The sequence below is a fragment of the Ochotona curzoniae genome, unplaced genomic scaffold (genome assembly GCF_017591425.1).
Source record: "Ochotona curzoniae isolate NIBS_2020 unplaced genomic scaffold, NIBS_Ocur_1.0 contig_1, whole genome shotgun sequence".
NCBI classification, from domain to species: Eukaryota; Metazoa; Chordata; class Mammalia; order Lagomorpha; family Ochotonidae; genus Ochotona; species Ochotona curzoniae.
In genome coordinates, this window is record NW_024464918.1 from 40347217 (window position 1) to 40356964 (window position 9748).

A 9748-nucleotide genomic window follows, 5' to 3' on the forward strand; every position below is an offset into this window, starting at 1 on the left:
GCAGCCTCGGGGATCCACAGGGCTTTTGCAGAAGGCAGTGGTTTCTCCAGCTGTAGTGGGGGAACCTGGCTGGCCTGCAGCAAGGAGATCTAAGGCAGCGAGTATCTGATGGTTTTCTCTTCCCTGGGGAAGATCTCTACGTTTGCCCAGAACACACATGACGCAGCCAGCGTTATGGAATAGCATGGCGCCAGAGTGAGTCCTGACTATTCTATTTCTGATCCAGTTCCTTAATTGTTGCCTGGGAAAAGCAGCAGAGGACAGCCCAAATGTTTAGGACCCTGCCACCCATGTGGTGACCTGGAAGCTCCTGGCTTTGGCCTGGTCCAGTACTGGCCGCGCTGGCCTCCTGTGCAAATGAACCAGAGGGTGGAGATATTTCTCTCTCCCCTCATCTCTTGCTTTGCAACTCCTTCAAAATAAAGAAATCTTCACAAAGAGAAAATGGTGCTTCTAGGTTCTGCACGGCTCGTGTCACACCCACAGTGCGAGGACTGTGTTGGTCACGCAAGCAGGTACAGCTGGTGACAAGCTGCTAGGCAGGCAGTGGAGTTTGCCTCTCTCTTTCCCTAGTCCTTCTGCTAGCGCTGCTCGTCTGGCCTCGCCCTCCTGTGCCCCCAAACTATTTCCTCAGGGGGCTCCAGATCTGCTTCAGCCAGGAGCCATAGTCCTGCCTTTTATCCAGAACACGTGATGTGCCTACAATTGCTGTTCCAAGAGGGTGATGTTCTGGTCCATGTTCAAATGCAGTCATGGCCGGCCCGGTGGCTCAGTAGATATAACACAATGGTAAGGAAGCAGAACCTTTTGGTTATCTTGGCGTATTCTACAATCTGAAACTCAAAGCACATTTCAACAAATGCCTTGAGTAATGGAAGAAGTGAGAACGGACAGGGACTCAGAACTGCCTGCCAGAATACAGTCACTTGAGCAGTTAGAAAGGATGACGTTCCCTGTCGGTTCTGCCCTGTTAGGGGCTGAGTTGGGGTCAGTGTTGGGTTGGGGAGGTGTGGAGGGATGGCCCGTCTTCCCACTGGAGACGTGTGGTCTTGAGGCTGGCCACTCCACGTTCCCCTGGACAGCAGAACGGGCCCTTTGGCACGTATTACAATTTTGGCAGTCGAGTCCCGCTGAGCAGACCAGCAGCTCACTGCAGCTGAAGTGGGACCACAGCCACCTGGCAGTGGATCAGCCCACGCCTCACATCTAACTCCTAGCTGCCCTCCGCGTGCAGGCAGCGCCAAGCACGGGCATAGGCTGCCCAGGCGTCGCAGTGCAGTGTGGCCCCGGCCTGGAGGTTTTCAATGAGGCCCACCAGGAGTAAGCATCCTTTTCAACAGGAAGGTCCCTGGATCAGTGACCACCCGTCAGATCAGCCCTACCCCGAGGAACCCTTCGACCTCAGCGGGGGCTGACAGCAAAGTGGGGCCAACACGCAGCAGCGTCAGTCACCTGCAGTGCCTGAGGAACGAGCACTCTCTCCAGAGCCTGAGCCAGAATGTGCACTTCTGTCGTACTTCTGCACATTCAAGTTTAAGACACACTGATTTATCCGTGCTACCCCCCAACCACAGGCCCAGCTCAGTGGTGGCTGAGGGGAGGAGCTCTAGGAACAGGGACTCCAAATTCCACCAGCACGAGTCCTTCACTTCCAACCCTTATGTTGTGCACAGAAGGGAAGGCAAGGGGGAAAAAGAGCTCCCTGAGGCCAGGGGCTGACGATCCAGGCGAAACTCGAGTTAAAGTAGCAAATGACTTTTATTACAAAACTTAACGCCACTTACTGACCATTCAGTTTTCTAAAGACACAGGAGTAAGACGAGCCCTTGCAGGCAGGAAGAGCCATAGCTGTTTTCCCTACACCTGTGACGGAGATTCCTCACGGAGCTTCCTCGTGTCATCTTGCACGAGGCAAAGGACGCTGGCTGGAAGGCTCACGCACAATAAAGTCACAGTAACTTTAGAGCTATTGGGAGCTACTGGCTTGCACACTCTAGTCTGTGCCTCCGAGACAGACACCCCAAGCAAGCACTGCCACACGCCCGCTCCCAGCTCATTCTTACCATTAGGACTCTTTGAGATGGTCTTTGGAACCGAGTACATTCACTGAGTGCAGTTTATGTTTTTCCTGGAGCGCAAATCCTGTGACTCAGGCACAGTCTCCATGGTCAAGTGTGAGAGTTGGTTTCAGGGCAACCGAAGTTACTGTAGTGTTTCTTTGTGTCTCCGTAGTGGCTGGGCGGCCTGGCCAAGGGCAGCGCGGCAGGGGAACACGGCGTCCATTTCCCAGCCCACTGGCAGACAGCTCCCCGTTCCTTCTGGACGGCGCCCCACAGACAAGGCGGAAACCTGTATCAGTGACGAGCGTGGCCCATCTCCATTTGGAAGCTGTTCCCTTCCATAGCTGAATCCATTCCTTCGCCGCAATTCAGCAGCGCTTCCAAAAGGTATCAGGCACATTCTGAAGACAAAGCAGAGTAGTCAAAATGCTATTTTTTTAATAACAGACTATTTACTTAATTGCACATTCCTAACAGAATTTACAAGTATACTAGCAAAGACAAGCTGAAAATGGTTTACATTTTACAGTGGACTCTGTGTTTTCTCCCAGTAGAGTCACAAAAAGAACCCTCTTCAGTGAGGGCCCCACTGAGGCCCGAAGCTCTCGCAGGGCCACTGCTGGTGCTGGGAAAGCTCCAGTGGAGGCGCCTCATGTGCTTGACTCCTTCACAAGCTCGCGCACCTCCCAGAATCGGAACAGCAGCGCCAGTAGGGCCAGGTCCCTGGTGCGGAATTAGCGCCCTGCTTGGGGTGCTCATCTCTCGTGTTGAGTGCCTGGGTTCAGACTGTGGCTCTGCTTCTCACACCAACCTCCTGCTGACGTGCACTCTGGCAAGCAGCAGCTGGACGTCTTGGCAGCTGGACCCCTGCTGCCTGTGTGGGAAACCCAGACCGAGCTGTGGTTCCTGGCTTCAATCTGCTTTAGCCCTCGCTGTGCAATGCAATTGAGTTGTTGCTATCTAGCAGATAGAAGATCTCTATACACCTTAAAAAAAGGTGGAGGGGTTAGGGTGGGACTACATTGTTCCAGCTGCTTCACTTTTTTTAAAAAGATTTATTATTTTTATTGGAAAGGCAGATATATAGAGAGAAGGATATATAGAAAGATCCTCCATCTGCTGGTTCACTCCCCAAATGACTGCAATGACCGGAATTGAGCCAATCCAAAGCCAGGAGCTTTTTCCGGGTCTCCCACGTGGGTGCAGGGTCCTAAGCCTTTGTGCCATCCTCAACTGTTCTCCCAGGCAACAGGCAGGCAGCTGGATGGGAAGTGGAGCAGCTAGGACTAGAACCGGTGCCCACATGGGATCCTGGTGCATCCAACGCGAGGACTTTAGCCATTAGGCTACCATGCTGGGCCCTGCTGCTTCACTTCTGATCCAACTCCCTGTTACTGTGCCTGGGAGAGCAGCTTAAGATGACCACAGTGCTTGGGCTCCTGCTACTCACGTGCGAGACCTGAGCAAAATTCCTGGCTCCTGGCTTTGGCCTGGCCCAGCCTGGCCATTGTGGCCATCCGGGGAATGACCCAGGGATGAGCAGAGCCTACTGGCCATGAGGCAGGGCTGTGAGCCCACTGCAACTATCTACTTAGAGCTCTGGAGGTCTCTGTCTCTAGCTGGATGGCGCCTGACTGCTCAGCAGAGCTCGGGCCATGCTCCTGGGCCCCTCTCCATCACCACTTTGGCTGAATGTCATGTTGCAGTTGCAATCGTATATTAGCCAAAGTCCGGGACAGGGACTTGACGCGATTTCAGGGCAGGCCTTTCATTGGACTTCCACCCCGGTGTCCACCCATCGTCCCAGGATGGTTTCTAGAGCAGCAGCTCTTGACAGTGTCAACGGCCAGCTCTGCCACAGGAAGACCGAGGCGCTCAGACACAAGGCAGTGCCAACTGACTAACCTAAGTGAAAGCGATTCCCACCAGGACAGAGTCCACCTGCTGTGAAATCAGCTCAGTAGACAGTACATATAGTACACTCAGTAGACATACAGTTTGACCCCCAACCAGGGTTTCTCCCTTTCTCCTCTGTTCTACACATCTAAGAGTGAGGAACCAACGCTCCTGACAGGGTGGCTGACCTTAGGAGGCGTCCTGGGACGGGGCCGGGGGGTCCTGGCTCTCGGGCTCCGGCGGGGGCGCAGGCACCGCTTCTTTCTTCTGGGCTGCCAGGAACTCATGGATGGCTCGTTCAATCTGGGGTCTGAAGATGTGGTTTAGCTTTGGATCTACCACCTGAGAAATAATCCTGTCTACCCCGGCCTCCAGCATCCCTGACCTGTGGGGACAGACAGAGCAGGTGTTACCGAGTTCCTCTGAGCTGCATCTTCTGCCCTCATACATGACAGGGAACACTCAGTAAGCGTCTCATGCTCCAAGTCACCCTACTCCTGGGTCTTTCATTTGCCAACATGCAGCTCAAACCACTTGATCTTCCCTTTCCCGGAGGTAACTCACAACCTGTAGGCAGTCACCAGTCTTCACTCACAATGTCGTACACTGCCTCCTAAACTCCATAAAGAAGAACCAAATAAAACTAAGGACTGGCCCGAAGGCAAACCAAGTGGGAACCACAGGTCTGTCCAGAGGGGCGATCCCTGAAGCCAGCGAGCCTGGGACCCAGCTTCCACATCCCCCACAGCCAAGCAGAAGCCTCCAGAAAAACACTGGTCACCACCCTCAAGCCTGTGGACGCAAGGGAACCTCGGACAGTCTATGGAAAGACCCAACTAAAATAAGTTTACCTTAGTTAAAAAATTTGAAATCCATGTATAATTTTTGTAAAATATTTTTTTTTTTTAGAAACTTTGACAATTGCAGATGCATGGATTTTAAGCCTTTTTTGGGGCACCAAAATAAGCACCTTCTAATTCTAGTTTCCATGAACCCTTTGAAGGATGCCCAGGGGACACGTATCAGGGATGGGGGGATGGGGGCACACATCTGCGACCCCACGGGGCCTCCTGCTCTGTGATCGCTCAGCACACAGGAGGTGACCTGCAGGCGGGTAAGAAAACAGACACACTGGTGCGAAACTCCTGCAGGCGAGAGTCTAAGGGCGCCTGAAAAAGGTCATGGAAAGCAGAGTTAAAGATGAGTTTATTTTGCTAAAAAGTTTTTTTTTTTTCATGGCCTATAAAAAATGCTTATGATAAAAAAAATATATATATATACAGATTTCAAAACTGTGTGCACACCAAAAATAAATTCCTACTTTTTAAAAATCTGCTTTTAGTACTTGTGGAAGTGCTGGCCTACATCCACAAAGCCCTTCAGCAGGAGAGCAAAGATGGGTGTAAACCGACTAACATCTGTATTCAAACACTTGGGGCAGCCTAATGAGGCCGACTCTGGTGACAGGAAACAGAGCCCGTGCAAAGAGCTTGGGAAGCAACCGTACGGGCTCAGGCTCAAGTGTTCTCTCAAACGACTCAAGTGTTCAAACGCTGCCGATGCCACGTGGACGGGCTTTGCTCCTCTTCCTTTCGTCTGCAAGTTCTCAGGCCGCTCAAGCCTTTGCCTGGCTGAGAATCAGTCCTCAAGTGGACAAATGGTGTCAGGGAGCAGTCAAGGCAACAGATGGGAGAACGGGCAATGTGACAAGGAAGACGAGAAACAGGCCCGGAACTGGGAAAGCCGAGAGAGTGTGAAGTGCTTCCTGGGATCGGAGCGAGCTAACAGCTTATCAGCAGGAAGTCGACATGTAAACAGAACCCCATTAGAAGGGGCACCCCTTTTAAGCAGGCCACGCATTAGATACTATGATGAGCACCACCAAACGCAGCCAGGTCAGCAGCAGGCTGGGGATCCATCCCCGAGTGGCACAGTCCCCTCTCCTTAGTCACCACAGCCTTCCCATGTTAGCAAACCATTTCCTGTGTAAGGGGGCCCACGCACTGCTGACCCCCAGTCCCGCGGTGGCCGGACCGAGCCTCCCTGGGCACCACCCTGGCGCTCGCTGCCCCCTCGGCTGGCACTCACTGGACCACGCTCTGCCTCAGGCCGTTCCGCAACTGGTTCTTGTTCATGGTGGGGTTCCACTCTTGCTTATCCAGGTGCGTTGACACGAAGTTATCCACCTTCTGCCTCAGGTTCTGGTAGGCGGGCTGAAATTTCAAGAAGCGATGGTCAGAAGGCACGGCTGCTTCTCACAGTAACGGCTGTTTTCGAGTGTTAACCCTCCCGTCGTGACAAACGCAGCAAGGCAGACACTGCTTAACAACCAACACAAGGACCGCTGTGTGGCAGGTGGGTACAAGATATATTACACAAAAGTACACACACAGACTCCAACTTTCCTTTACCTTTCAGTGCCATTTTTTCCCATGACCCTTGAGAAGCACCGTCACATTTTCCCATTCATTTTTCACTTGATCCTAGCCAAAAGGCTGAGAAGTGAGTCCCCATTCACTTTCAAGTCCCTTTCCAAAGGAAGCTACCGGGTACTGCTGCTACCCACGAGAGTCAGAGATCAGAATGTTGGGCTTGGAGGAACTGGATGTGAACCACTGTGAAAGGGATGCGACAAGGATGTTCCTAAAGGAGCCGGAGAGGCCCTTGGTGGTCCATAATGTTCCAGGTCCAAATACAAACACGACAACAAAATTACGAAGGGGTGCAGGCGTGACGCTCCGGGCCCGACGCTGCTCCTTGCTCCTCCCAAAGCTGCTGTGCCAGTGTGGCCTGGTGTTCAGCACTGCACTCCTTGTTCCCTCGCACACGGGCCCAGGACACACTGGTGTAGGGATGTGAGTTCTTGGGGCCAGCTGGGCTGCCAGGCCTGGCTCCCCGACTCTCAGAGCATGCTCTGGGTAGGTATTCCCCTGCCAGCTGGGGGCCTGGGATGGCCACATGTGCAGTCACTCCAGTTCAAGCCATGGGCTGCAGCCAAACCCGGGCAACCTACAGCAGGCAGCTGGGCCACCCAGCTGAGGTCTATGGAGCTCAGCTCAACTGTGGCTGACCTACGGCCCTGTGAAAGCGAGGGCAAAGGTTTGGTGGAAGAGGCGGTTGGTAAGGCAGCTCAGTTTGCTAATAGGAAAACGACCCGGAAAAGAGAAGCATCGGCCTCAATTCTACAAGCGGACTCTTGCGCAAGGCCTCGGGAATAGTCTTTCACCCGCTCCCTTTCTCTGGACCTGGAAACAGGAAGTAAGGAGACGGTCAACCCCACCTACCATCTGCCAAAACGTGTTCCTCATCTTGCCAAGTGGCCAGGTGGCACCCCGTCTCTGGGACACGGGGATGGGTGTCAGGTACCATGCAGACATTCCTCGGGATATTCAGGGAGAGGCTACACCATGCAGCCAAGAGGCAGAAGTGACCAGCCGGAAGACTCAGCCCCGCAGTGAGAGCCGCGGTCAGGGCTGACCACCGGCAGTTCCCACGCGTCCCCGCACAGTGTGCTTTGCTCACTGCTTTCTCGGGCTTCACCGGACATTGCTAAAAGGAGTTAGAAGCCACTTTGTCAGCTGCGGCCCTGAGACGACACCTCCTACCTTTCGAAGCCAACTCACCTGGTCTGAGACAGAAATCATTTGCTGAGTGAGGACAGAGGACAGTGAACCCAAATGCCCAGGCGACACAGCACAACGCCTTCCGTGCCAGAACTCCCAGGAATCTCACTGACTAGGCCCACCAGCCCTCCCCTTGTATGCGTCCTCCCTCTACCCCAGCCGAGCATGCACTGGAAATAACCAACATCCTCTCTCTCCTCTCCCAGAAGCACTTCAGAGAGAAACCACCTGTATTTCTAACAGGTTCCCAGGTGACGCTGCCCTCCACCTAAAACAGGTCCAGGGGCAAGGCCTCTGGGTAACTGCCAAAAGCAACAGCTGAGGCAGCGCACAGCGGGGGCAGGGAAGCCAAGGAACAGAGTCTCTACACTGTATGAAAATCACACGCATGCGTGAAGCCACACAGATCCTACCAGAATAGCAGACATGAGAGCACAGAACTTGCCAGAGAAGCTGAGAACCCAAGAGGCCAGAGAAAGGGTTAGGTTCTAGGCACGGGAACCTGAGCCCACTCAACAGGGCATTTGAGACAGGATTGCCCACCTGGGGTTCTCACCCCGGAGGAGGACACAGTGCACTGCCTAGATTCCCGCTGGCCGGCTTCCAGGATCACTTCTGCCACTTCCGGAGCAAGCGTGGGGCACGGCGCAGGGAAGCACCTGTTCCTGCGACCACAGTGCCAGATGCATTCTGGGACAGTGGAAAATCAGATGGGCTCTTTCTCTAATTTCAACATATTAATAAGCTCACAAGCTTGTTGGGAGGAAGGCAGGCTCAGAGCAGCAGTACTTTTTCTTAGCTATTTTAATTTTTTTTTTTTTTTAAGTTAAGGAGAGAGGAGAAGAGACAGGGAATTCTCCCATCTGGCTGGTTCTCCAACACAGGGTCAGAGCTAGGCAGAAGCCAGGAGCCTGCTCCGGGTCTCCCATGCGGGTGCAGGGTCCCAAGGCTTTGGGCCATCCTCTACTGCTTTCCCAGGCCACAAGCAGGGCGCTGGATGGGAAGTGGAGCAGCCGGACACGAACCAGCATCTATGTGGGATGCCAGCACTGCAGGAGGTGGCTGAACCTGCAAGACCACAACCTGCCAAGCCTACAACCATTTTGTCTTTTTAGACAAGCTGTGGAAAGGGCGCCCAGCGGGGTCTGGGCAGGCATGCTGGGCACCCTAATCTAACTCCCTGGCTCTCTCAGCGGTGTTTAACATTTTCAGGTGGGTTTGTTCCGGAGGGATCTTCACTGGAACCCTCCTGGGCAGACCAGGGAGTAGATTCGAAAGCCGGTACAAGACAAAGCGGCAGCCCTGGAACATCACAGCTGGCAGCGAGGGGACCCCGCGCGTGCAGCCCTCGGCGGGGTCAGCTCTCCCGGCCCGGCGGGGTCAGCTCTCCCAACCCCGGCCCTCACCCGCACAGCCCCCGGCAGGGTCAGCTCTCCCGGCCCGGCGGGGTCAGCTCTCCCGGCCCTCACCCGCACAGCCCCTCCGGCGGCCCGCGCTACCTTGGTGTCCACGTCGGCCAGGCAGTCCCGGCGGAAGCTGTCAAACAGACCCCGACTCTTGAGCTGCTCTACAATCAGGGCGATGAGCTGGGGGTCCCCGGGGGGCAGCGAGGCCGGGTTGATGGGGCCGCCGCTCCCGCCCGCCCCCGCCGCGCCCGGGGCCGCTCCGCCCGAGGCCGGGCCCGCTCCGCCGCCCACCGCGCCCGCGGCCCCCGCGCCGCCGCCGTCCGCCATGGCCCGCGGGGGACGCCAGACACGCCAGGGAAGGCGTGCGGGGCGCAGAGGTCGCAGAGGCCGAGGCGGACGTTCCCTCCAAGGCGGCGAGGGAAGCGGCAGCAAGGGCGGCCGCGGGGTGGGCAGCAAAGGCGGCAGGTGCAGGGGCTGCAGAGATGGGGGCGGAGGCAGGCGCGGGCCCTGGCGCGCTCCCGATGGCGTCACCTTCTCCCTTGGCATTGTGGGGCCGGTGGTTTTCCGCAGCCGGCCTCAGCGCTTTTATAGGAGCCAAAGCTGGTCTAGGAAGACTACAACTCCCGGCAGGCACCTGGCTGCGGCGCGCGTCCGCGGGGGGCAGTGTGGGGATTGTAGGCGGACTGGCCTCCTCCGCGTGTGGCTCCCGCGCGCAATCACGGCCTTATCAGCAATGTCTGACTATAGAAATCAGCTGTGGAGC

General features: G+C 55.4%; 1 protein-coding gene across 2 annotated transcripts; it reads right to left on the reverse strand.

The window, feature by feature from the left end:
- Positions 1 to 1739: 1739 nt before the first annotated feature.
- BOD1 (biorientation of chromosomes in cell division 1) lies at positions 1740 to 9371 on the reverse strand. Of its 2 annotated transcripts, none has more exons than XM_040972347.1 (4): positions 9079 to 9371; positions 6045 to 6169; positions 4145 to 4341; positions 1740 to 2349 (listed from the first exon to the last, which is right to left on the reverse strand). In XM_040972347.1, the coding sequence occupies exons 1-3, from the start codon at positions 9310 to 9312 to the stop codon at positions 4146 to 4148; spliced, it is 555 nt and encodes a 184-aa protein (XP_040828281.1). In that variant the 5' UTR covers positions 9313 to 9371; the 3' UTR covers positions 1740 to 2349; position 4145. The 2 variants fall into 2 exon arrangements, with proteins under 2 accessions (XP_040828281.1, XP_040828274.1); XM_040972340.1 differs by having other exon boundaries at positions 1740 to 2461.
- Between the last annotated feature and the right edge of the window lie 377 nt (positions 9372 to 9748).